The sequence below is a fragment of the Pezoporus wallicus genome, unplaced genomic scaffold (assembly GCF_028554395.1).
Source record: "Pezoporus wallicus isolate ANWC-B61680 ecotype Strahan unplaced genomic scaffold, APGP_CSIRO_Pwel_v1 contig_11395, whole genome shotgun sequence".
Lineage (NCBI taxonomy): Eukaryota > Metazoa > Chordata > Aves > Psittaciformes > Psittacidae > Pezoporus > Pezoporus wallicus.
Genome location: NW_026636241.1, coordinates 1,002,148 through 1,029,418, shown reverse-complemented (window position 1 = coordinate 1,029,418; position 27,271 = coordinate 1,002,148). Strand labels below are relative to the sequence as shown.

General features: G+C 45.0%; 2 protein-coding genes across 5 annotated transcripts in view; one reads left to right on the top strand and one right to left on the bottom strand.

Moving 5' to 3' along the window:
* Nucleotides 1-114: 114 nt before the first annotated feature.
* On the top strand, nucleotides 115-20,172 carry RAVER2 (ribonucleoprotein, PTB binding 2; the record flags this gene model as incomplete). The annotated part of the gene is made up of 12 exons (XM_057399234.1): nucleotides 115-600; nucleotides 3,753-3,944; nucleotides 4,804-4,930; nucleotides 5,888-5,973; nucleotides 8,963-9,067; nucleotides 9,244-9,355; nucleotides 10,497-10,726; nucleotides 12,809-12,920; nucleotides 13,262-13,407; nucleotides 15,139-15,228; nucleotides 15,884-16,012; nucleotides 19,433-20,172. Coding segments are annotated over 12 exons (1,962 nt in total), but the record flags the coding sequence as incomplete, so codon positions are not given.
* Nucleotides 20,173-22,960: 2,788 nt separating this feature from the next.
* JAK1 (Janus kinase 1) overlaps nucleotides 22,961-27,271 on the bottom strand; it is a 63,409-nt gene continuing 59,098 nt past the window's right edge. For 2 of the 4 annotated variants that reach the window (XM_057399223.1, XM_057399224.1), the window contains exons 19-26: nucleotides 27,169-27,260; nucleotides 26,802-26,994; nucleotides 25,901-26,025; nucleotides 25,365-25,537; nucleotides 24,775-24,892; nucleotides 24,194-24,304; nucleotides 23,344-23,441; nucleotides 22,961-23,178 (exon numbers count right to left, since the gene is read on the bottom strand). In XM_057399223.1, the coding sequence (XP_057255206.1) occupies nucleotides 23,154-23,178; nucleotides 23,344-23,441; nucleotides 24,194-24,304; nucleotides 24,775-24,892; nucleotides 25,365-25,537; nucleotides 25,901-26,025; nucleotides 26,802-26,994; nucleotides 27,169-27,260 (935 nt within the window). In that variant the 3' untranslated portion in view covers nucleotides 22,961-23,153. Of the gene's footprint in view, nucleotides 23,179-23,325; nucleotides 23,442-24,193; nucleotides 24,305-24,774; nucleotides 24,893-25,364; nucleotides 25,538-25,900; nucleotides 26,026-26,801; nucleotides 26,995-27,168; nucleotides 27,261-27,271 lie in introns of those variants that run through there. The other 2 variants (XM_057399225.1, XM_057399226.1) reach the window with 1 other exon arrangement.

Here is a 27,271-nt window from a genome sequence, read left to right as displayed (position 1 = left end):
CCATGGTCTAGTGTGAGGTGTCCCTGCCCGTGGCAGGGGGTTGGAACTGGATGATCTTAAGGTCCTTTCCAACCGAGGCCAGTCTGGGATTCTGTGATTCTCTGATGTATCTTGATTTGGTCTCTTCCAGCGTTCGTCACTCTGCTGAATGGAGAGCAGGCACAAAACGCCATTGGGAAGTATCACCAGTATTCTCTTCGGGGAAAAGAGATATCAGTGCAACTGCAGCCGACAGATGCTTTGCTGTGCATTACCAATTTACCCACTTCGTTTACCTTGGAAGAGTTTGAAGAACTTGTGCGTGCCTATGGCAATGTTGAGAGGTGTTTCTTGGTCTATAACGAAGTTACTGGCCATTCCAAGGGCTACGGCTTTGTGGAATACATGAAGAAGGACTCCGCTGCCAAGGCCAGGCTGGAACTTCTGGGGAAGCAGTTGGAGGAGAGCACTCTCTTTGCACAGTGGATGGACGTGAACCAGCTCACCCCAAATCTTATTCACTCTAAGTGCCTTTGTGTGGAGAAATTTCAGAAAGACTGTGCTGACTCCAAAGAACTGATCCAAGCTTTCTCCCTGAAGTATAAACCTGTGTTCTGCCAGGTATGTTCAGTTTGTATCTTCTGGAAGGTCAGGGTTGTGATTTAAGTAGCTCTGTATTTCTGTGATTCCCTGCTTGCTTCCTAATACTTGTGTTTTTCATGTAAGTAGTGAATGGTTCTGCATCTGCAGTGTGATGTATGCTGTGGTACAGCTGCATTCTTGGTGCTTGTTTGCAGTGGTGCTGGGTGTTAGCTGGGGATTGTGCAGAAGACTCCTGTGAGCACCAGTAAAATGTTTGTAGGACATCCCCTTCCTCGTGCTTTGGATTGAAAGCCAATTTAGAAATATTTCAGAGAGCCTTTGAAGTGCGCATGGCTGTTGGTTTTATTGCTCAGTAAAGAAAGCAAGCCTGTGAGTCTATGAGTACCACAAGTGCAGCAGTTTAGATGGTGGAGAAGATATATATAAACACACACATATGTGTGTGTGTGTAATTCATATATTTAAGAAATGTCTGCAAACATCAGATGTTGTTTTTCCCTAACTGAAGAAGATGTAGCTTGGGATCTAGATGTTGGGAATCTCTGTGCTTTATCGTTTGCAAAGCTTGCAGGTACAGAAGAGTTAGATCCCTACCAGCCTTTGCAAGCGTCAAGTTTTTCTTCTCATCTTCATAGAATCAACCAGGTTGGAAAAGCCATTTAAGCTCATCAAGTCCAACCATTCCCCAGCACTGCTGAGGCCACCACTGCCCCATGGCACTGAGGCCTCCCCTCCACGCTGTGTGAACACTCGCAGGGACGGTGCCTGCAGCCCTGCCCTGGGCAGCCTGTTCCAATGCCTGAGCACCCTCTGGGGCAGGAATTGTTCCTCAGCTCCATCTAAACCTGCCCTGGTGCAGCTTGAGGCCGTTTCCTCTTGTCCCATCCCTTGTTCCTTGGGAGCAGAGCCCAGCCCCTCCTGGCTCCATTCTCCTGTCAGGCACTTGTAGGGAGTAATAAGGTCCCCCCTGACCCTTCTCTTCTCCAGACTAAATCCCCTCGGTCACTCAGCTGTTCCTCATCACACTTGTGCTCCAAGTTCCGTGGCTTGTGAGATACAGCCCACAAATAAAACATTGCCCATTGAATTGGTGCAGAGCAGCATATCATAAACGGGCAGTAGAAGGAAAGCTTGCTTTATAGTAAAATGGTTGGCTATGACTTCAGTTGTTGGTTTGGGGGGGGGTTCTTTCTTAAGTATCTTGGAAAGCTGCTCAGGGATTAGCTTGAGGGATAAGTAATCCGAGATCCTCAGCATCTCAGACCAGAAGGTCCATCAGGCTGTCTAGCCTGACCGCCTGCAGGCTGTCACACTGTCCCCAGTGCTCTTTTCAAGACCCAGTGATTTGTAGTTAGCTGGCTTACTAGTATGGTTAGTAGTTTGTGAGTCTACCCTTACACTTGCTTGGTCCAAATATAGCAGGAGATGCATAAATTGACAGTAATTCTTCCCACAAACTGGCCATCACTTCTTCTTTGTCTGTTTTCTCAGTTGAATGTATCTGGCTTCAGCTTCTCCTCACTGATGACTAAGTTGAGGAGCTTTTGATCCCCACTGTTTTCATCCTGTAAGAAGGTATTAAATGCTGTCATCAAGTCACTTGCTCAATCTTTGTTTAACGAGCTGAACAGGTTGAGCTTTTCAAGTCTTTTCCTTAAGAGCTGTTTTCCAGCTGTCAGATAATCTGGAGGCTCTTATCAGCTCCTCCAAGAAGTTTTCAACATCCTTTACCAATTCAGAAGCCCAAAGAATAAGAGGGTGCTTTGATGAAGATGGTTTTCACTAACCTGTGCGGTTAGAGGCTTTTACCTCCTCCCTTCTCAAATCATAATGATTTGTGTCGCAGGTGAGGAGGAGTTAAGGTGCGTGCTTTTGAATTAAGAAATAGGCACCTAGCCAGAAACATAGGCAGGAAAATCTTCTTGGCGTGTCCTCATATTACCTGTCACTTGTAGAAATACACTGTGTAATAGACTAACAGGTGGATTGTAGAATCACAGAATCCCAGCCTGGTTTGGGTTGGAAGGGACCTTAAAGCGCATCGGGTTCCAACCCCTGCCACAGGGCAGGGACACCTTCCACTAGAGCAGCTTGCTCCAAGCCCCTGTGTCCAACCTGGCCTTGAACACTGCCAGGGATGGGGCAGCCACAGCTGCTCTGGGCACCCTGTGCCAGCGCCTCAGCACCCTCACAGGGAAGATATTCCTTATATCCAGCCTGAACTTCCCTGTTTAGGTTTAAGCCCATCACCCCTTGTCCTAGGTATCAAATGAGCTGTGTTCTCCAGAGCTCTTCCCAGAGGCCAGTCTTCAGCAGTGCCGTTAAAGATCTGACCACCCTCTTCTTCCAGCTACTTGAGATTTCTATTTCAGTTGTTGTTTGTGGGACCTAATTGCTGGGACCAGGTTGGGAATTTTATCCAGTGAAATCTCGAGGATATTCTCTTTCTTCCACCCCAGAACTAGTATCAGTACATCATTTCTGTTCATTTTGGGATGGAGATTTTTTGCCTCAGCTTCATTCCCTCCCTTCTCACCCCTTTTTGTTTGTTTAATTTCAGTCTGCTCATTCTGCTATAAAACTCTGCAAACAAAGGACAGAGCATTGTTTCACACATAAGCCTGTTTCCAGTCTGCTTGATTGATCAGTCTGGCATCTTCTCTTGGCATTCGATACAACCACAGACTTCATATCCTCCTGAAAGGGAGCGTATATCAGTGGAATTCGCATTGTTACATGTTTCAACAACTATCATGTAGTGGGATGAACACCATTTTTGTTACTGGAGGCTTAAAACTGAGCAATAATGAGTTTATAATTCTTATCTTGTGAACTAAAGTCATTGTATCCTACAGCTGTATTTACATTTTCCTTCTCATTCCTTCTTTACTCTGAAAACACGTGTTAAATACATTTCATAGCTCAGGCTCTCCATGAGATTAGATGGACGGGAAACTGGTAATTCAGGTAAATAGAGCATGCATGCCAAATGTCATAAAAAGATACAATATTCAACTTATATCTAGCATGTTTGAGAAAGAACCATACTGATTTGGGCAGGCATGAACATCAGGTGTCAGCTGCCAAGTCTTTTGCAAGGGATGTGTGGAAATCCTGCAAAGCAGTCCCTGAAGTTCCCATTCGATTCAGTGTGTTGTGAAATGCTTCAGTTTGCTCAGGATGAAGACAGTAACATCGGTGACTTTGCGGTGGTGGAGTATGAAACTGCAGAGCAGGCTGAGAAGGTACAAGAACTCACGGATGGAATGACTGTCAAAGGAAAGAGAGTGCAGGTGTCCTACTGTGCTCCAGGAGCCCCAGGCAGAAGCACGTTGGCAGCACTTATAGCAGCACAAAGGATGGTAAGAGACTGGTAAATCTGTTTTTCAGAATGAGTTTGCTACACCTTGAGCAGCCTGAGGTGAGCAGGGTGCCTTTGCAGCAGGAAAAGGAGCCAAGCTTTTGGAAGCACGAGCCTTTATGTGTAGCTAGTCAGCCCAATTCAGTCTCCTTCCTAGGCAAAGCATGGCCATATAGCGCAAGGAGGAAGTGTAAAATGCGGCCGTAAGATACCACAAAGTTACACTTAAATAGCTCTTAATAAACTTAATTATCTGTAAGAGAAATTGTTCCCGTTCAAACCAGAAGTAACTGGAAGTGGAGTCATTTGAGAAGCTAAAACTTGGTTTAAAACAGAGGGGCAAGAATTTGTCCATTTCAAGATAAATTTCAAGGTAGGAAGAACAGTTTAATTTCATGGTCGATAAAGAAGAAAGCTTTTTACACCCACACGTCTTACCAAATTATTTCCTAGGAAATTGGGTGTGATAGGTGTTACATGAAGCTGTCTTAGATGCAGAAGCAGAACAGTTTCATTACTTCAGCTAGCTTTAGCCCACATCTTTATAAGAGATGAGTGGTGCTATTGTAATATGTGGTGTTCATGTTAACAGTGCCTTTCATATTCCTCTTTATTGACAACTCTGTCGTGGTTTAAGGGGAAGAAAAGAAATGTGTCTCAGGAAAAATAATATGCTTGAAGTTTGGGGGGGAGAGTTTGTTAGGTGCTGCATTGGAGGAAAAGGAGCAGGAAACAAGGAAGGAGATGTTACTTCTGTGTACAATGAAATGTGTATACCATCATCACACAAGTTTGAGGGATTTAAATGTATTCTTTGTTTTCTCCTGATTCTAACATCTTTGTATCTCTCTCAATTGGAGATGAGGAACAACAGGAAGGGCTTGCTTCCAGAGCCAAATCCAGTGCAGATTATGAAAAGTTTTAATAACCCAGCAATGTTGCAAATGCTGCTGCAGCCCCAGTTGCGTGGACATGCTGTTAAACCTGGTAAGTGCCTTTAAAACAACAGAGGTGAAAAGAGAAACCCTGTTCTTGGTGATACAAGGCTTTCAGCAAAGGAGAGAAGCAGGAATACTGTTTTACAATCTTTGCAGGCACTGTTTCAGTGTCTGTGTGTAGACACTTCCATATTTTATGAATGCAAAGGTCAATCCCTATCCTGTTGTGTTTAGTTGTTACCTAAAAATGTCCTTGCATTAACACTGTGTTCTCTGAAGGTTTGTATTAGAAATATGTTTAAAATGAAATGTCTTTTGCAGACATCATTAAAGTGGCAAGTTTAAGTCTGATTCTAGATCTGAATCTTGCAGCCTGAGCATTTCTCCTGTTGTTGCCAGTGTAAGTCTTTATTCACTTGGATGCTACCATAGTTGTACACAGCGTTTCACAGAATCCTAGAATGAGCTAGGTTGGAAAAGACCTTTAAGATCATCAAGTCCAACCTTTACAAAGGTCAAAAACATTTCTCTATCTTCTCATTAGGGTGGATGTAAACACATAACAAGCAATCTTATCACATTTCAAATAGTGAACGTATTAGGAACAGATAATTTCAAGAGTCAAGTAGGGAACAGCTAAGAGTTTGTGACATAATCCACTGACAGCAAATACACAGAAATGGTGCGTGAAGTGACCAGTGAAGAAACACTTTAGCTAATGCTGGCCATTCAAAGCACTTTAGATAAAGCTGTGCTCTTGCAATCAGCTGCAGGCATTCTGCTTCTTGGAGTGAAACTCTCAGCTTTAGAGGAGCCCCTTGAGGGTATATGTTTGATCTCTCAAATCAGATCAAAGCTGGACTTATTGAAAGGTTTCATTTTAGTGACCCTTAGTACACTGACCGATATCATGGAAACCGAATCTAGAAAACACAGAGTAACTCTTAAAAAGATTTGTACTTGCCTGACTTGCAAAACACTGCAACTTCTTCTTGTGTTTCTCAAGCAGTTCTTGGAGCATCTGCAGGTTTACCTCACCTTATAAATTCAGCAGTTGGGCCACCTTTTTTGCAGCTGAATAAAGTTCATCAGGTATGTGAGAAAGTAACTTTTATCCAATAGATGTTTGCAGAGATCTCAGCATGAAAAATACATGCAGGGTTTCAAGAAATTACAACTAAATCAAATGTTCTTGTTAAAGATGTCTTTAAGCACTCTATTAGGAGTTGCCTATGGGGGATGTATGAGCAGACTGTGCTTGCTATCCCCAAGTGAGTTATTTTACCTTAACTGAGCTCTTGATTTGCTACCACCTGCTGATGTAGAGACAACTTACCATTACTGGCAAAAATCCTCTTTAAATTGGAGCTTAAGGAGCATGGCACCTCCATTTCTCTTCAAGCTGCTCATACACACTTCCTGTAGAGACTTGATTGTTTTATCTCGCTCAGGTAACAAGCTTAGCGTCATTATCTTCACTTTAAAGCTTGCAGGGACCAAAATGTGCTATATATGCCCTAAAAACCAGTGATTTGCTGATGTTACTTCTTAGTAAAAAAAAACAAACCCAAGGTTATGTTTCAAGTGTTCTCAGAGTATCTGTAATTCGAGATGGACAGGGGAATTTCTGAAAGGTTTTCTTGAACCTTCTTTCTTATTCTGAAAGTTTATTAGTTGTTATTTCTGCTGTTCTTTCGGCAAACACAAACTTACTGAGCTTACAGAAGACCAAATTAAAATGCAGAGCTGCTCCTATGGTAATTCTATTTAGCTTTGCTATTTTTTTTTTCTGCCTAAAACTGGTAGGTGAATATATTCATTTTGAATAAACACTGCTTAATTTTGCCCCATCAAATGAGTTGCTTATGTCCTGTACTGTGAAAAAAGATCCATCTTTTTCTGCTGGTACTCCATTTCAGTGACATTTTCAATTGTTATATTTAGTCACTGCTGTTCTCTCTTCAGCCTCAGAGAGCCTTATGCTTCCTTGGAAGGCAATGTGAATGTTTTCTAATCACAGCTGGAGACAGGCGTGGTTTACACAGTTAACAGTGTGATTGATGATGATCCAGTGTCTTTTAAGTGCTGCAGCCAAACAACTTAGTGTTTTCTCTTTAGATGCTACTTCTCTTCTGGGAGCTTCCTGTCATTTAATTCACTCCAAACCTGGTCTAATAGCCTGAATTTTAGGGATAATGATTTGATTATGCCAGTTGCTTCCATTAGGCACATTTTTCTGTTATTCAGTGACTTCTTTCAGACTATTCTTTAAAGGCAGAGAACCAGGTCACTTTTTATTGCCTTGAAATTCAGTATTGTCACAAGATAGAGTAACAGCAGTGTCCTGGCTTGACACTCTCCCCACCTCCCCAGTCACACACTGATTCAGCTTCCTGTATATCTTGGTTTTGCTAATTCCTATTCAAGGGTTTGTAAAGTAATATGATGAGAAGAAGCAATATTTTAGGATGATTATGCCAGAACATTATAAAATAATTGAGGAAAAAAGGTTCAACAGAGGGGAATTTGAACAAATGGGTTTTCAACTCTGGAGGTAGCACGACTTTCAACTTCATTTAATTTCTCTTAGTTACAATATGAGCCAAGGGAATGTGTTTTAAACTTTCTCAGGGATGTGTTTTCCTCAGTTTATTAAATCTTTATTAATCCGGAGGCTTTCTTTTGAGGATCCCAACCAAACTGATTCTCCACTCTTGTATTTCTGGAAGGTTTGCAGTTGAACTAACACATTTTCTTCGTTGCCATAACCAAGTTTAGAAGGAACAACCATTGGTCTTGGTGATGCTGGAGAGCACCAAGACAAAATATGTAACTAATCTAGATATGGCACTTTTTGTTTTAAATTGCACATTTCTGAGTCCAGAAGACCATTTTCTAGGCACAGAGGGGTTTTCCCTAGGGAATTTGACCCTACCACATAGGGACACAACCTAGACTTGAAAATATTTGTGAGGTTTTAGCAGGAGGCTGCAAAATCTGCAAAGCCATGCACTGGGAGAGCTGCCTTTTGGGGTTCCATCTTCATTACCTGCTTTTGGTGATCTTCTCTCTGTAGGAGACCTCAAATAAATGAGGGAGGCTATATTTGTCATGATTTGACACAGTCAGTGCCCCATGGATCTATTCTTGTACTGCTGTACAAAAAGGTTGGTAGAGCAGCCTATATTTTGCCTGGCAAATCATGCTCAGGAGCTGCTGCCAGAAGGACAGTTTTAGGCCCATATTCAGCTAGTGTGAATCATAACAGGGTTTTGTGATCCAGAGCACGTAATGCTGAATATACCAGTAGCAGAGTCTGAACGTGGTACCCCAAGTTGGTGATGAAGTGGCTCAGTTTTGGTGGCAAACTGATCCAGAATGCTTTTGAATGAAAAGTATTAATATTTTATAGACTTAGCAATTTGCAGGCCCTGTGATTTATAAGCTTTTTAATGGTTCTGGAATAGAATTTCATATAGATGGTTGCCACTGAAAAGGGGGAAAAACATACCTGGGTATTTCTCTTTGAAAGCAAATGTATTGTTTGGTAACTGTAAAGCAAGGGCTCAGAGTCCCTGCCAGTTACAGCTGGGTCCTGTAAGGTATATAGATGTTTGGTGAGGATTAGGTATTAGAATTGCAGTGCAAGGTACAATGCAAATGTTAACAAACAATGAAGCCCTTATTCATAGAGCTCATAATCCCTGAAGTCCCTGTGTCTCATCTTTCTTACTGGCACTGTAGGTAACTATCTAGTCTGTCTGCGGAGCCTTCAAACACATTCACTGTTCCCTGTTGGGTTGAACACAGGCTGGATTGTATTTGGAGTATACTTGATCCTTTAAAAGCCATCAGAAAGCATAGTTGTGGTTGTGAGGTGAAAAAAGGGTTAATAGGAAGGGAAGTTAAAAGAACTTGAAACAACTATCTATGAATGAGGCAAAGGAAGAAACAGTTATTTTTCTTTGCTGCATTAACCCAGAAACTAATTTAAACTTCTTTAAGCAGTATCATCTGAGAATGTTTCCAGAATACACTGTTTCCCATGAGTGCCAACTAACACTTCTTTTAATAATTCCAGAGTTCACTTCTGGGGAGTGCATCTAACTTACTGCTGCAGAGCCCTGCTCAGATGCCACTGCCGCAGCAGCAGCTGATGAAGATAGAAAACCTTCAGGCTAATAGTGTAAGGTCATCCCTTCAACTTCTTTGGGCATCCTTATAACTGCTCAAATAAATAATGTTTTTCATATAATTTAACAGTTTAGTGTATCTGAAAGGATTAACTGAATGTGAGTTGTCAGAAACAGCTACAGATAGATTGTTTTAATCATTGACACAGTTTTCTGTTCTTCCTTATAGAAACCGGGTTTGCTGGGAGAACCTCCAACAATGCTCCTACAGACAGTACTGGGACTAGGGGTAATGCCATCAGTGAGTTCAGGCCTGGGAACCCGTGCAGAAGCTCTGAAGTGTAAATGACATTTTCTTTCCTATCAAATCAGTGGAAATGCTCAGCTTGAAGTGATGCACCTTCCTTTCCCCTTCTATAGCAAAAGCAATAGTATGTTTGAACCTTATACAGTGAGGTGGGCAGGGAGTTGGGCAATAACAAAGTTTATAGCTGTGTAGTTAAGCAAGGTAACAAGTTTTATATCTATATAAACAGCTATAACCTGCTGGTTTGAGCAGGAAGCAAACTTGAAATAGCTCGCCTTGTTGCCTGGCTTCTCTCATCCCTGTCAGGGAAGGGGGAGTACACTGTGGCACTGGTTGAACATTTACAGGTTGTTAAATATTCAGTTACTATAATTTTCAGTACTCTTGGAATGTGTTTGTATGTAGGACTACAGTTTGGGGGGTTACTGTTTCAAAGCAGATAAATCTGAGTAGCTGAAGAGGCACCACAGATAGCAGTGGGGTGGGGAGGTGTTTGCATTCCTTTCATTAAGCAATAGAGCTTTAATATCCAGTCTGTGATGGACATTGGTTTTGAATGGAAATTCCTGTGCCAGGGGTGCCCTCAATTTTTATGAGGAAAGATCAGTTGTCATACTGCTGAGTGCATCTTTTGTTGTTTCCCCCACTGAAAGCCACACATTCTTGCAGTTCTACATGTGGGCTGAGTAATGCTAGTAACCAGAAGCAAGGAAAAGCTTGCAGAGGGCAGGATGGGGAGGAAACCAACGCTGAATGTCTGGATTTCAATTTTGGAGAATAGTTTCTAGCTCTTTTGTTTGTCAAATTAATTTTACTAATGCCAGTTGGGGTGGAGTTTTCCCCCTCTATTCCAGTGCAGGATCCTCTGCAATGTTGTTCACAGGTTCTTTAAAAGCAACAGGAAACACTTAAGTAACCTACTGTCATAATGCATGTTTAGGAAAGTCTGAGTTTTCTTCTGTTGTATTAAATAGAGTTGTCTGCTCCTGGGGGAAGAGAATAAAAGCTATCATCAGAATGCAGTGTGCTGGGATAGCTGTAAACCAGATCTCCCAGTGTTTTTCTCATCACTTAGTAAACCCCACAAACAAAGTGTACTGATAAATCTTGTCAGACAGAAAAGTTTCTCCATTTATGGTTGACTGCAGCATCTAATCTGACTCCAATTCCAACAGCAGCAGCAACAGCAGGGATGGGCATGCTGCCATTCTTCCCGAATCAGCACATTGTTGGACAAGCTATGCCAGGGCAAAATAATGCTCCAGATAAACCAGCGCCTACCGAAGCGGTTGTCTCGGGATCACAGCCCTATCATCAGACCTTAACAAATCTTTCTGCGGGAGCTTTGAGGGCTGGCCATGCCAAACAACAAAACCAACTAAAAAGCACTGATGCAAATTTGGGGGTAAGGAGCATTGAACACAAATATTGCCTGGTTTTAACTTGTGTTTGGATTTTCTCTCTCTGGTTTTCACAAGCTGAAGAGTTAACTGCAACTGCTTGGGGTAGCTCTTCACTATAAAATCAGTCCGATCACAGGATCATTCATGAGACATTTTAAGGTCATTTCAGTTATAAATAATAGGGAGAGAACAATAATGCTCTTTGGTGGTCCAAATGAATTAACAAAAAGAATCTTTACAATGCTGGAGGGGGTTTTTCCCATGTGTATCCCTCATAGCATTTGATGATGAAATTATCTCGAGGGCAATGTCTCTTTTATAGTCTGAAAATTGAACTTGTGTTTGAATTTCATGACTAATCGGGAGCAGTTGTGGTGGTATGAAGGGCCTTTGGGTTTCCAGGTGGTGTCTATTTATATATGTGTATATATACATATGTGTATGTAAATTTTCCCCTTTTAATCCATCCCCTCTTAGCCACAGCTGACGTACTCTTAGTCTGCATCAGTTCTAATGTTTAGTCCCTTGAAGGCAGCAAAGGAGGGTGATGGGATGGGATTTAAGTCGAACCAGAATGGGCTATTTTTCTAAGAAGCTTTTTCCTGTCATTAGCAAATTTACTTTTTTATGTAACATACATAAATACTTTGACATTCAGATCAGATCTTTTTCCTTACATACTTCTCTGAAGCACCTGAAGTGATTAGATTACATACAGTATTGGTGTCTGCCTTGGTTAGACAGCTTGGACAGCTTTGGTCCTGCTTCAGAAAGGGCACTTTGCATTATATATATATACCCATATATATATATACACAGATGAAATATGCAGGGTTCTTGTATATACACATATAAAGTCAGTTTTATCTCAGCATTTTGTTGAGTTGAAAGAAACCATTGGAAGTTGATATAATTAATTTATTTCTATGACTATTGTTTATTAGAAAAAGTGCTTTTTTTAAACCCTAGTAGATGTTTTAATTGTTTCTTTTCTGCATCAATAGACAGAAGTCCAGTTTGCAAAACTCCCTTCCTTGACAAGACAGGCACAGTCTGTGCTGGTAGTGAAGGGTCACAGTGAAACGCCTGCTTTTGCATCCAGATGAAGGATATCAGCACTCTGTTGAAGTTCTTTGTGTTTAAAAACTGGCCTCACTGTCTTTAAAGAGTTGTTGATGACTAGTATTTTACTTAAAGCAGTATTAATTCATTAAAATAATGAGTTTTTTTTCCTTAATGGGCTTTGAAAAAATGAGCAGATATAGAGTAGAATAATGCATAAGCATCTTTGAGCTAAGTATTGCAGACAAGCTGTATAACTGCTATAGCTACTTCATTCTTACTTCTGGTATTTGTTTTAACATAAAGTAATTAAGTATGGGCTTATAAATGATCAGTAAGATGACTTACAATAGCAGATCTCATACGGGGTCATCTCTCCAGGGTTCATTTTTCATGGAAATCCAGCCTGGTTTCTGTTGGAAGGGACCTTAAAGCTCACCCAGCTCCAACCCCTGCAAGGACCCCTTCCACCAGAGCAGCTTGCTCCAAGCCCCTGTGTCCAACCTGGCCTTGAACACTGCCAGGGATGGGGCAGCCACAGCTTCTCTGGGCACCCTGTGCCAGCGCCTCAGCACCCTCACAGGGAAGAACTTCTGCCTAAGATCTAGCCTGAATCTTCCCTGTTTCAGTGTGAAACCCATTGCCCCTTGTCGTATCACTGTCGTCTCTGATGAAGAGTCCTCTGGGTGAGAAGAGTTGCTTTTGTCTTGGCCATGTTCTTAATGCTAACTCCCTGTATCTGGAGTCATGATGGTCATAATTATTCCTTAGCTTGAATATAAAAGGTTTTCTTTTGTTTGTTTGTTTAAATATCCTTTAATAACTTGCAGTCTAAAGAGAAACATGCCTCCAAAATTATTCGGCCAGAAAAAAGCCCAGGCAGCGTGTCAGATAACTGTCCCCACTATTTATTTTCAGTTTTCTTGTTATGTTTCTTAGGGCCAGGGGTATTTCAGAATCTTCCTTACGTCTGACAGATGGGGTGTGACTCTAATGCAGTGACCTGCCCAATTGTTTTGCAGACTCCCTTGAAAAAACAGACTTCGCTACTAGGAGACCCACCAAAAGAAATCCGTCTTAGTACCAACCCCTACTTGAACTTGGCAAGTGTGTTGCCTGGTATATGTCTTCCAGGTAAGCAAACATTTAGTGGGTTTAGTTGAAAGTTTCCTTGAATGAAGCGTGGCAACTGGTTATTCTGTTTGCACATCATTCCAGCAACGGCATTTCTCTTTAAGGAAATCTTGTCTGTCTGAAAACCTCAGTGTAATCTACCCTCATAGTTATTTTATTTGGGTAAATTTTCAGTGTTAATGAATTTAGTGATGTAGGCAAGCTTTTGGAAAGCCTTTCAGTTATTAGTAGCACTGATTAATTTTGAGCACAACCTAATCTGAAGTAGCAGAGCTCTGGTTTAATCCCAGCACATTGCTAAACAGTTTATACATACCATGTATTCTTTGTGTTACAAACAGCAATTGCCAGCAAAGCCTCTAGTCCACCACAGCAGACTGGGCTTTCAAACAACCTCGTGGATGCTGCTGTGTCTCAGGGAACGACATCACAACACGCAATGGAAAACTATTTGAATTACTCCCAGCAGCATGGGGAATACACACAGGTGAGTTGGTTTGATGCTGCCTCCTGAAGCTTGGTTTGTCACTGGGAGCTCTGGCAGCAGGATTTTTGGCAGAGAGCTGCTCAGGGATCCCTCCCTGAGCTGCTCTTTGTTTTCCTCTGTGTACTGTTAATGCACTTCTTCTTTTTCTCTGTGTACTGTTAATGCATTTCTTGGCACACATGTGGTGTGATAGCCCTGCATGCAGTTAAACAGCATTGCCCGACATCATCAACCACTCTTGAGCAGTTCTTAGGCTTTCCTACAACCAGAGCCCACGCTCTTGCTCAGATTGAACCTTGTCGCTCTTCCTCACTGATCGTTTGTCTCTTTCAGTGTGCAGAACAGATTTAGCACAAAGTACACCTAATGCCAGTCAAAAAAAGCCTGAATATATTCCCTGCTTCAGTATCATAACCATAGACAGATTGCTTCTTGAGAGCCTGAATTCATTGCAGTTGGCTAAAAAATGACTTAGAACTTTTGGCTTGGCTTTTGTCTGTCTTCCGAAGCATGAAGTTTTTCTCTTTCCCTTCCCAAGAAGTTTAAAGTCTTCCTGAACTTTGGCTGGATGCCAGAGAAGAGTGTGTTCTGTCTACCAGAAGTTCCTGTATAGCTTGGGGAATTTCTGCACTCTCAGCCAGCTGGCTTCACTGCGTTATATACCCTGTTTGGTGATCAGAGCATGGCTGTTGGTGTGGAGGGCTGCCCCTTGGCTGGGGGGGTGTTGCAGCACTGAGAGCAAGTAGCTGGATTTCCCAGATGTTGGGACACACTGTGAAATACCATTTCCATAGTTTCATTGTCACTGGTCTGTGTGGAAATACAACTGCATGCAAATGAAATAGGAGAGCAGGATCATAGTGATCTGTATAAAATCTGTGCTGAGACACCCAGCCTGGCTCTGCTCTATGTCTCTTCCTGCCCTGATCTCTCCTCCCATGGCAGGGAGGCAGAAACAGGCTTTGTCCTCTTCGCTGCTGACAGGGAAAGCTGTGTTGTTCCCAAACTCCTGAGGTGGAGCAGGGCTGCTATGGGAGTCATTGGGTCTGGGGTTGTCTTGTATTAGGAGGGTCTCAGCCTGATTAGGAGAGGTTCACTGCAGCAGGGAGCTGTGCCAGGGGCCAGACCCATCTTCTCATCGGGTCGGACCTGGAGTATGTCTAGTGACAGACCTGGTGACAGTTGTGGGTTATAGAAGCATGAGGTATGTCCTGTGAGCCATTGTGCTTTGTGTTTCATGTAAGCACTAACGTAGTCTTCAGTAGTTTGTTTAAATCTGATTATTGGCTTTAAATATATTTTGATGTCTCCTGGAGGTAGTTCCCAACCCCAAATCCTTAAATACTATCCCCAAAATCAGTAGTATTGTAGGATAAATGTTATTAATGTTATCTTTAGTAACACGAAGGACTCAAAGGATGTCTCTGAGGTGCAGAGGTGCCACAGTCACCACTCAGCTGCATTTTTGTACTGCCTGTTCCTTCCACGTGACAGAAACTGCATTGTACTTGTGTCTGCTGCCAAAGCAGTGATGCCTCATGTATCTTCTAAGCACTTACGTAGTTTAAATGTTTGGTTTGAGCATTGTCACTGGTGTTAAGCATGTTCTGATGCTTCTTGGAGAGCTTTGCCTTTTATTCTTTCTCATGTCCTGCGAGGCCATTGGAATTGCTTTCATTTAAAGTCATCTTAGTAGACAGCTAATGGGAAGAGGTTTTCTCCTCCTTATAGGAGGCTGTTCAGCAGTGGTATCAGCATTATGCTCAGGCATATAACCCTACCCAGGCAAGAGTTGATGAATTTGAAAATGAAGCCTCTGAGGTGAGAAATGATTCTGTTTTCTTCCTGTCTCCATTGGCTGTTTCACCCATCAGCTGCAAGGCTGCTTTTGGACTCTGGACACATGCTTTGGTTGTTGATAGTGGCTGCTGCTGCCATTGGTACTGCAGGAATAAGGGGCTGGAGAGTGTGGGATGGATGGCACTGCATGGTCATGGTCACCTTCTCGAAGCAGGGCAGCCCTGCACAGTTTCCTCCAGGATTCATCCTCACGCTTCCAATTGTACCTGCCAGGAATATCCCTCTGTAAAATCCCACAATCCAGTTACCTGTTACAGGTCAGGAGTGTATTAAAATACTCCTACCAGGAAAGAGCACACCATAACGTTAGTTCCCAGTGAGTGGCTGCGGGATTGTTCTCACCAAGGCCATTACATGGCCCAAGGTGTCTGTGAGTTATGAGAAGCACACTTTGATTTATTAAGGAATAGTGTAAACCATCCCCAAATTCATGATTTTGCTCAAGAAATCTCTGCATGCCTGAGCTGCTGTGAACTACACGCTCCTTTTAGCAACTGAGTGTGACTCAGATGTTTTCATACCTGCTGAGTGCTCATTGTTATACCAAGTAAAAATGAATTGTTAAACCTTTTCTCTTTCACCTTCTGGATGGTCGTGGATCGCGTTCTGCATTTAGGATTCTACAGGTGGATCTTACCCAGACTACAGTCCCTGCTTGCAGGTCATGCCTACACTTTACAGTGGAGCCCAGGGATCATACCAGCCAGGCAGCTTGCAGCTTCCTCCACAAACCCCATTAACTAAGGTGAGAGGAGAGATGGGGCAGAGCTGCTGCTGGTGGAGGTGCTGCTTGTTTGTCTTGTGCTGCCACCGAGTGGACTTTGGACCCACGACAAGCCAAGGCAGAGCTTTTCCACTGCATCCATGCTCCTCAGGATCCCGAGTGGCTCGGGATCACACGCAGTTCCTGGTGGATGTGATACATTAAAGCAGTGGTTGGGCAGAGTGTGCCAGCGCCAGGCCCCCTCAGAGCCCTCCAGCACCCTGGAGATCAGTGCTCCACACTGCCCACAAACACCAAACCCCACAGCAAAGACAGCCAAGGTGTTACTAAACAAATATCTTGGAAGGATGGTCTAGTGTCCCTGCCCTTGGCATGAGCATAGGAACTAGATGGTCTTTAAAGTCTCTTCCAACCCAAACCACTCTAGGATTCTATGGTCTGTGAGGGTGGATGTGCAAAAATGCCTTGAAGGAGGCACATTAAGTAGGAAGTGAATAAAGGATGTAGTTCGTACTGGGTTTAGATGATTCTTTTTGCCTTGCATGCAGATGTTTTGCAGTGAGTACCACTTGGATAGGACCTCTGAAGTGGAGTGTAGCAAGTCAAGGCAGTGTCCAGGTTACCAACAGCCTTCACTCTGTAATACTCTTAACTGGATCTTGGGAGGAAAACCATTTTAACAGATGTCAGCCCGACTCATTGAGTGAAGCTGCTTTTTTGTCTGTAGCACCTTGTAGAACCTTCATTTTCATCAATAAAAGATGTGAGAGGGATGGGGAAATGCTGTGGAAGCAGTGAGGACCAGATTACAGGAGGCTGTAGTCTGGACTAACAGGAGGCTGGTTTAACACAGGGTGAGACAGTGGGGATTAAAGCTTTGTTCAGTCTGAACAAAGGACTTTTATCACTTCCTGAGTGCTTCAGAAGTCCTGAGGAATTCAAACCCCATGCTGTAAGTAAATCACATTGCTTCTGGATGGGAGAGACCTTAAAAGCTGGATTATCATCTGGTTTGGAGTGGCTGCAGGCAGGTGTGCCCAACAAGCTGCTGCCTTCCTGATCCTGCCCCAACCATGAGACCCGTGATGATCTCTCTGAAGACACTGACCTGGCTTTCCAGCCTCTGAGGCAGCTCGTGGCCCTCTGCACCTTGTCTGGGTACACCAAGAGGCTGAAGCAGCAGTCGCAGCAGGGAGAGCTCAGGGGCCCAGCCTCCTGCCTGTCTCTGTCGTGACAGTAAATCCCTTTGGTGCGTAGAGGGTAGTAGGTGGATTCAGCACATGATGTTCTGGCATTCAGAAACTCACATCTCAGACTTGGCATGAGATTCCTGGGTTTTGGAGGAGGTTTAGGAGCACACAACTGTAGCAATCCGTGGTTCCTAGACAGGAGACAAGGCCTGGCCAGAGCTGGTTTTGGCTTAAAGATGGTCAAGGATTGAACTCGTTGCCATGGGCTGTGAAATCTCTTGCTCTTTGCAGCAAAAAGAGCTTTCAGGTTCCCAACATCTCTGGAAACGAGTGGAATTGTGACAAGAGGAGGAGGTGGTCTGTGCTTTGAGCTAACTGAACCTTTCAGTTCATCTCGAGTCTAAAGAGGAAGGTTTGAGTGTGGAGGTGATGCTGAGCAGTTGCTCAGAAGCTTGTCTCGATGCCAGATGCCATAGGAGGCAGGAGAGCGGCCGGTCCCTTGGCACAGTGAAACACAGGATCATTCCTGGAAGCAGGAGATAAATCCCAGTGCAGGGGGCACACAGGCTGGTCCCCAAGAGGCTCAGTGTCCGTTCAGTGTGTGCTCACATGTGCATGTGCTTGCTTTAACCCTGCAACCTGTTTTCCCCCTGCTGCTGTGGGCTGGGGTTTGGAGGTCAGAAGGAGCATGGTTGGAGGCTGTATGAAGCATGTGGTGGTGATGCTGCGCTCTGCCACGTGCGCCAGGATACATGGAGGGTCACAGTGCACATGTGACAGCCCCATGGCTCTTAGAAGTGCAGGAGAGAGGATGGGAGGAAGCTGAAAGTCTCTCCTTAAGCATGGTCCTATTTATGATAATGACAAGAGCATCCTAAAATGAACTTGGACTTAGCAGAGGGCAATTTGATTTGTGACTGTGAATTAGCAAGGGATGCTTCTAGGAAGGGTTTGGCTCAGGGACATGTGGTCAGCTCAGCTGCTCCTTTGATTAAGGAAATAGCGTCCCAGCTTGGGAAATGTGTTAAGGTCCCTAAAATACTCACAGCAGCATGAACCAGAATCCCACAGCTTCTGATCTAGGAGCCAGGCCTCAGCCGGGACATGCAGCATGGCTGAGCAGGTTATGGTGAACTCAGGTTGAGGTGATTGATTGCTATGGGGCGGATGTCCAGTGGTGTCCAAGTGACTGTTCAAGCCATTTGGTAATTAAATTAATGACACATGGGGGGGGAAAGGGAAATGGCACAGGGTGCCCAGAGAAGCTGTGGCTGCCCTATCCCTGGCAGTGCTCAAGGCCAGGTTGGACACAGGGGCTTGGAGCAAGCTGCTCCAGTGGAAGGGGTCCCTGCCTGTGGCAGGGGTTGGAGCTGGAGGAGCTTTAAGGTCCCTTCCAGCCCAAATCATTCTGTGATTGTATGATTCTATGAAGTGAGTAAGTCCTTGATTAGGGTGGAAGGCTCTAATGTGGATGTGCAACTTCTAGTGCTGTAGGTGTGTGCATGGTGCAACAGCCTGCTCTGGTGGATCCCAGAGGGGCCCTGAACCTGAGCCTTGCATACCCTAAGGAGCACTCGGCAGTGGGGCACCAGTAGGTTCCCTGCACCCTCACCGGAAACCCTGCTCTGGGACCCTCTGTGCTTCCTGTGTAGCAGAGGCAGGCATTTTAATTGAAGCTTTGATTAAAGAACCATTCCTGCTCTCTCTTTCGCTTTGGTATCACGTGTAAGCTCATGTCTGCAAGTGGCACATGGTTACCCTTCATCCCCAACACACACCCGCTCTGGCTGGCTGGCAAGCAAGCCCTGCAGCATCTGACTGGCTGTGATAGCAGGCCAGGACGGTTTAACCCTTTCAGCTCTCCGAGAGAAAAGAGGGATGAAAGGTGGCCTGCTGGTGCCTTACATGAAGGGATGGTGGTGCCTGGAGCGGCAGGGTGATGATCAGCACGGCTGTTACACATCTGCTTTTCAAACCCACACTGTGGAGCGGGGCTGCCTGCCCCAGCCAGCCCTTTGCCCTCACAAAAATGCATGTCCAGTGGGGCACCAGTGCATTTACCATTGAGTTTTGCCAGGGAAAGGGCACAAACACTGACTCATGAGCTGTGTATAGCCGGGCCTTCAAGCCGAAGGAGTCGGCCCTTTGGAGTCAGTTCCTGGCTCCGGGTCCTTGATAATTCCCAGGCTGGAGCGTTATTTATTGAGGCCCTGTGCTCCGGCTCATGTGTCACTTGTTTCCTTGTCCTCAGGTGGCTCCAGCGAGGAGTGAGAAGCGAGGCTCCTCGTACCTGCTGTCCCCCCCCGAGCCCAGCCCCGTGGAGTACCTTGCCCAGCAGACTCAGGGCTCCGCAGTGCGTTACGCTGAATCCTCGCTGAAGAAGAAGCGCGTCTATTGACACCGCCATCGCCACTCCTGCCCCAGGGTGTGAGGGCAGGGTCTCGTACCTCTGCTATTTATTGCTGCCTTAACTTCAGACAAGTAATTCTTCTTTCTGTGTGGGTTAGAAGTATCCCAAGAGGAACACCCTCTGCAACGGGCGCGCCTGCCGAGGAAGCGGTACGTATGGCGACGAGGTGAGCCGGGCCTCGGGAGTCTGGACTTGCCTTCTGAAGGGAGGGGATGGAGTCTCCTTTGTCATCTGCCACTGCCAGCCACAGTGGGCTGAGGCTGACAGCACTGAGGAACTGGGTGAGTGTGGGGAGCTTCCCAGCTGAAAGCAATACAAGTCCTGAGGAGGGATTGCTGAGCCTTCCTCTTCTCCCCGGACCCGAGGGAGTTAAAAGATGAAGTCTTGATAGTAATTTTTTCTTATTTTTTTAACTGAGAATGTGGGGGTTTTTTCAGTCTTACTTTTTCCAGGATTAAGAGTTCTGCATTTACAGCCTTTAAATTTTTACTATATTTCCTCTTAATCCTGGAATGGAGATATACCAAATGTATTACCAGAGCCTCTGTGATGTTTTCAATAAATGTTTGTTAAAAGTAAAATGCTGCACTGTGTGCTGCCTTGCAAGAGGAAAGTCAGCTGGGCTAGGTGATACTTGGGCCATGCAGTAACCTTTAGCTGCTTTCAGGCCAAGAATCCACCCACAGCTTTTCCTTGGATAAGTCATTTGCAGGTTGTGAATGCAGCTGTGTAAAGCGGTGCATACCGTTAAGCATTGGCCTCCTTCAGTGGGTAAGGCAGGTAACAGAGAGGGGACAAAATCAACTGCCTCTTGTCCTTTTTGTGGCTTCTTCTGGATCTGGATGCTTCAGCTGGAGCAGAAGCAACACCCCCATACCCCTCAGATGATGGGCTGATCCTGCCTTCCTGCTCCTCAGTGTATTTATTCATTTTGACAAGCATTCTTACCTTCTGAAACTTGCTGTGCTCCAAAGCCTGCTAGCGCAGCGCAGCCTGGCTCTGGGTTTCACTCCATACATACAACCTTTTGCATGTGGTAGTTCCAACTAGAGGAAACAGTATTTACTCACTGACCTGTCCCAGGGGTGCACTACAGCCTTGCACCCATGCACTGTGAACCACAGCACCATGAGTATCCAGGCTGCCTCTGCCCATCTCCCCAGCTTGAGTATATACATCTTTTCTCTTTAAAGACTTTGTATTTTTAGCTTACTCACTGAGCAACTTAGAGCAGAGTCGCTCTTTGCTGCTGTTCATCCTTGTAGCTGAAGACTTGGAACTCCTTACTTTTGAAATCAATGTTTTTGACAGAGCAGTTATGAGCCAATGCTCTGTGACAGCCCTGGGAATCCTGCTGCAGATCCGTTTGGACTCAAGTCACTGAGCACTGAGGCCACAGCCCAGGTCCTTCTTAATCTTGCTGTAGGTAAAACTGAAGCCATATCTGTGATACTCAAAAAGCAACAAAAAGGTCTTAACTTCTGCCTTTTAAGCTTTGTAATATGATCGGGATGCACACTGAACATACATTTAGTTTATACTTGGTTCAAGGCCAGGTTGGACACAGGGGCTTGGAGCAAGCTGCTCTAGTGGAAGGGGTCCTTGCCCGTGGCAGGGGTTGGAGCTGGATGAGCTTTAAGGTCCCTTCCCACCCAAAAACCTCTCAGCAGCTGTGCTGGATGCCCAGCACCCAGCAGTGCAGGTTCCAGGGGTGTTCCTGGGGTTCTACAGTGTGTGTTGATCAATGCACTTGTACTGGTTTGGTCCAACTGTTTGTATATGCAACTTTTTCAACTTCCTGTGCTTCTCAGTAGAAATAAATTGTTGGTACACAGCTAAAGTGGATTTCTGTGGCAGGAAAGCAGCTCTGGCCTACCTTTAAAGTAACCACTTCATGTGGGGAAAGGGTGTTTTGAAGTCACACGTTCTGATGCCACTGGAAAATCTTATTTTGGCCTTTTAACACCTAAAGGGGACAACAAGAAACCCTTGGAGAGGGGCTTTGGAGAAGGGCCTGTAGGGACAAACCAAGGGGAATGGCTTTAACCTGCCAGAGGGGAGACTGAGATGAGACCTTTGAGCAGCTTCCAGTGGAAGGTTCGGGGGGGGGTTTTGGAACTCAACAGTCTTTAAGGTCCCTTCCAAGCCAAATCCTTCTGGGATTCTGCGATCCCCAGGGCAGTGAAGTTACATTTAAAAACCTCTCTTTAATTTCTGATTTAAAAAGATGGGCACGTGGAGAAAAAGAAAATTTATTCATTGGATTTGTTTGTATAAAGAGTAACAAAAGCGCTGACAGATTGAAATCAGGGCCATGAGGGACGTACATACAGAAAAAACAGGTAATACTGTAAAAATAAATCTGACCTCCTTGCAGCTCATAATTACAATTATATATATATATGTATATATATATAAAGACATCTTTCTGTATGGCCAGAACTCTCTTCAAAGCATTTTCAATGCATGATGGCCCAGGTTCTAGACCACAGGGCAGCAAAAGGTTTCCTGTTCAAGCACTGTTCCTTGAAGCCTGGTGGCTTCTCCGAGCCAAGCACCATTCCACACTTCACCTGCTGCTGAGTTCAACGCTCAGTCTGGTCCTGACACTACAGTGGTGGTGGTGGTGGTCCCAGTCCAGCCCCGCTGGCTTCTCTTTAGTTCCTTAATCCTGCCATGAGCGTGGTTTGAGTCCAGAAGCCAACCTAACAAAAGGCCAGTCACCATCTCAGGCCAAACGAAAGGCTTTAGAGAAGATCAGCAGAACTGACTGATACAACATGCTGGCCAAAGAAACCACTGACCAAAACCTTACACGCGATGTGCGCGGCACTGCTGGTCACAGGAAGGCTCCAGGTCTTCAGCTCCTCATCCGAGATGCTCAGTCCTTGCTTTTAGCTAATTCTTGGTTAGGGGAGCTCTCCCCTGCAGCCTGTACATGGATTCCTATTCTTTTCCATTCCCAAAGTATGTAATGAAGTTCACAGCGCCAGAGCTCACTGCGGTGCCGGCTGAGAAGCGTTTGTAGGTTTAATGGCTACATAACCAGTGGAAACTTCAGCAGGTACAAATGGGTCGTGTGGGAGGGGAAAAGCAATTGCATTCATCCAGAAATGGGACGCTCTACATGTCGAGCCGTGCTTTTGGGGGTTGCTTTTTGGACCATCACCACAGTCAAGTAGTTCTTTTTTCACTATGTGAATTGCTCAGAACTGCAGACGGGGTAAGACCAGCACATTCCTTTGTCTTCTCTGGGTTTTTATGCTAGATTTGGGTTTCTGTGATGAAAACTGGAGTGTCCATGGAGGCTGTTTGGCAAACTTCTTTTAAACCTCAAAACCCCATGAAAACTAACCTACTGCATTAAATCCTCTTACATAGTTCAGGTCTTCAAGGACCACACGTGCCCAGCAGACTTGTTGCAATGCCACAGATAGCACGCAGAACATGGTCGGACATCACGGTAGTTCACATTGTGGCAAGACCATAATGGGCTAAAGCTAAAACTGCCTCGCACTAACAGCAGCAAGAAGAGTTGAAGCTATTATTTCTGCCATACCTTTTAATTCACTTGATCCAACTGTTGACTAAAATTCAAAAGGAAAACTATTGGAAAAAGGCTCCTTTAAACCACATTAGCACAGTCAGAGTACAAATTACAGTAGTTATATAAAAAACAATGACAGGTTTTGGGCATTTCTGTGTTGACGCACATGGAAGGTACTGACAGGATCTACAAAACCATGAATTACATTTTACTCATAATGGTTTCAAATCCTTGGATCAGATTGTGAAAGGTCGTCCGTTCGTCGTGCTTGAAGATCCAGCACTTCCTCATCAGCTGGTCCACCTAACGACAACAGGAGGAGTTTATAAAGGGAGGAGTGTAGCATCCCAACCCAAATCACTCTGCGAGTCTCTGGTTCAAACGAACCCAAGTTACTAACCCTGGACATGGGCTTTGTTACCTGGACAAAGCTTTTGGGAACAAACATCTTCCCCAAAGCTGTTAAAAAGGCAACAGATAGGATTAAAAGGCCAGGTTGGACAGGGCTTGGAGCAAGCTGCTCCAGTGGAAGGTGTCCCTGCCTGTGGCAGGGGTTGGAGCTGGAGGAGCTTTAAGGTCCCTTCAACACAAACCAGGCTGGGATTCTGATTTGTTTTTTCCAGTAAGTGTAATGGAGCAGATTCTCACTGCTTAGGAATGAACAGTGACAGAAACATGCCTTGGATTTTGATCAGAATTAATACATGCTATTAGTGGGGGGTTGTTTGTTGAAGTAAAGGTGTATGTTTGACAGTGCAAGCAACTGATGCAGTGGTAGTGCTGACAGCTAGAACCGTGGTGTTGCTCAATCTGGGTTCTGCACACCCAGGAAATGCATATTTCAAAAATCAGAAGGATTCTGAATGCATTTTACATGAATCCAGATGCTAAAGCAAAGTCCTTCACCCCTCTGAAGGGATGTCCCAAACTTGGGAACATCAGTATCAGAAAAACCCCAGAAATGCCTTTTTAGCAGGTTTTCCCACCGGGATCTGGTGCTACTTGGTGCTAAAGGGCAGGCACCAATACAACAAACACATGGGTACAGCCATTACCTCCTCTGGGCAGCTGGGTGGCCGTGGCAAACGCTTCTCCTCGTGCAAGACCCGCACCAGCCGCGCCACCGTCATCTGCCCCTGCGTGGGGCCGATCATTTTCAGGAACTCCTGTGGAAAGAGCTGCGTGAGCCCCACATCCCCTACCCTGCACTAATGCAGGGAGTTCCAGCTTGCCATTAAGGTGGGCTTTGCATCCCAAAGTGAAAACGAATGGTGGGTGCTCGTTGTAGAGACAGCACACACCGAATACTTGCAGTAGGAAATAGTAACGCTTACATGCAGCTTCCTCAGCAGGATGTGCAGTCACAACTTGCCTCTGTACAGGCTCTTTAGTGAAAGACAACCATAAGGGCTGCTTTTGTCAGAGAGTCATCCACTTCTTGTTCCCCAAAATATTTATTATATATAATATATGTATGGACAGAGCCTTGGGTGAGATGCTTTAGTGTGAGGTGTCCCTGCCCATGGCAGGGGGGTTGGAACTGGATGATCTTCAGGTCCTTTCCAACCCTAACTATTCCATGATTCTATATCCGATTAAAGCTACTTGAGCAGCCATTTCCTTCCCAACCACTTACTGCCATGGGGCTGGACTCCGAGTCACAGTAGGTAAGCAGCTCGTACAGTGTCACCCCGAATGACCAGACATCCGAGGCGATGTAGAACTTACTCTGAAGCAAGCATTCTGGGGCATACCTGTGGACACAGCACAACAGTGTTAATCTTCATCCAGAGCCACACAAATCTCACGTATGCACCACCCATCTGTATTTAAAGTGAACTAAAGGGACACGTTCTGCGTTTGGAGAGTCCTTGCACATACATGAACGTGTCCATAGGGCTTGAGATGCCACAGAAGTAACAAATGAGGGAGAACTGTTACACAGTGAGTCGCTGTGAAAGCAGACTAAAAATCATGGGAATTAAGGTTTTAAGTGCAGGAAGAAATAAATGGCACAGAGTAGGTAAGGAAGTGTAGTCTACCAGGTGCCTTCTGCTTCCTCTGATACTGGGCCTTCATTTATTTTCCTTGCTCTGTTGTTGTGTATTTCAGTCTCTTACCAAAACCAGAAAACTCTTCAGGACACCTGAAAGCCAAAGTCTGCAGGAGCAGACGAGTTACTGCGCTGCACAGTCTGCTTAAAGGAAATGAGTTATGAGTTACTACCAAAAGACAGGGCTGTCGAGGTCGTCTTTGACTGTGTAGTACTCCTTGTCTGTCTCGATGGCTTTGGTGAGACCGAAGTCCCCAATCTTCACTCTGTTCTCGCTTTCAACAAGGACGTTCCTTGCTGCCAAGTCCCGGTGCACGTACTGACGGGAGCCCAAGTAGTCCATTCCCTGAGGGAGGAGAAAACCTTTTACACTACTCGCTCCAACTCACATCGCTTTCTCCAGCTTCCCCTTGGCAGCAGCAGGTCTTTGCGTGCTGCCACAACTGGCAGCTTGTGCCTACACTTCTCACTGCCCAGCCCACCGTTAACCACAAACCCATCTTCTTATCATAAGCTTTCAGGCAAGGGGACCTGGTAATCCTTCCCTAGCTCCTGAAGCACAGGAGGGACTGCTTCAGGATCCAGGGCCTTGGGACAAAGGAGAAAGGTTTTGTTCGCTGGGCATTGCTCTCCTCCCCTTCCCTGTATTCAATTAAAGATTAAACTACACAAGCAGAAGAGCTGCAGAAGGCTCTGGTGCCAGGCTCACCTTGCAGATCTGAACCGCGTATCGGAGAAGCTGTTTCAGGTTGATTTTGTTCTTGTTCCGTGGCAGATACTCCTTCAGGCTCCCAGAAGGAAGAAATTCCATGATGAGTTTAATCCCACTTCCACCTAACAACAGAGCGAGGGTTTAACATTACCCTTCTCACACCATTAACTGGCAGCATTTTTAATGGTTTCATGTGAGCGTGGCCACACTATGGGCTAAACCCCAGAGACAGTCCCTGCACAACCCAGTAGAGAATCCATTCAGGCAGGACAGTTACTGAACTTCAAAGTGCCTTAAGTTTTTAATACTGGCTTAGAACAATCACTACTGAAAAGCAAAACTATAAAACAGGAGAGCTCTCTTCTATGAATAATGGATGCTTCCAACACTGACCTCTGGGTTTAAGGGGTGATGACCCAGCTGTGATGGTCAGCTCACTCCTGAACAGACCCCCTCACCCTGCCCAGGTGCTCAGTTTCATATGGGTTTGGTGAGAACACTGACCCTGATGTCCACATCCAGGTTTGCCCAGCACAGATACGGGCAGGAGCAAGGCTTCAGAGATAAGCCTTGGGGGGCACTGGAAGAGGTTGCCCAGAGAAGCTGTGGCTGCCCCATCCCTGGCAGTGTTCAAGGCCAGGTTGGACACAGGGGCTTGGAGCAAGCTGCTCTAGTGGAAGGGGTCCCTGCCCGTGGCAGGGGTTGGAGCTGGAGGAGCTTTAAGGTCCCTTCCAACACAAACCAGGCTGGGATTCTATGGTAAATTGCTGCTTTTTCCATAAAGAAAATGACCCAAACCCCTAACATTGAACTGAGACTGTTCTACTTTTTAAAACGCTTCATTTTTAAAGGACAACCCTTTTAGTGTGCACTTTTAATATTCACCATGAAGACTTACCATCCTCTGTGCAAATTCCCTTATATTTGACAATGTTCTCATGATAAAGATTCCTCAAGATCTCTATTTCCTTCTTGAGATCAGCGATGTGATTCCCTCCACTCTCTGGCTTCAGGGATTTAACAGCCACTTGCTCCCCTGTATTGTCACCTTCTGGGTCGTATCTACAGAGTTCCACCTTGCCAAAGTGGCCCTGATTGTAAAAGAAAGAAGGAACAGTGTTATTTAACACAGCACTTGCTAACCACAGTTACTGACATGCTATTTTGGGCATTTATGATTCCCATCTTCCTGTTGTGACATAGAAAGCACACACAGCTGTGTGTACACACACGTATCCGTGTTCTGCTCCTAACATTCCTCTTACCTCTCCCAAATCACGGATTCTTTTCAAGAATCTCTTCTCAAAGACAGTGGGATCCACCTCTGTAAAGGGCTTCTCTGAGACAATGTCAGGATCTAAGGGTGGG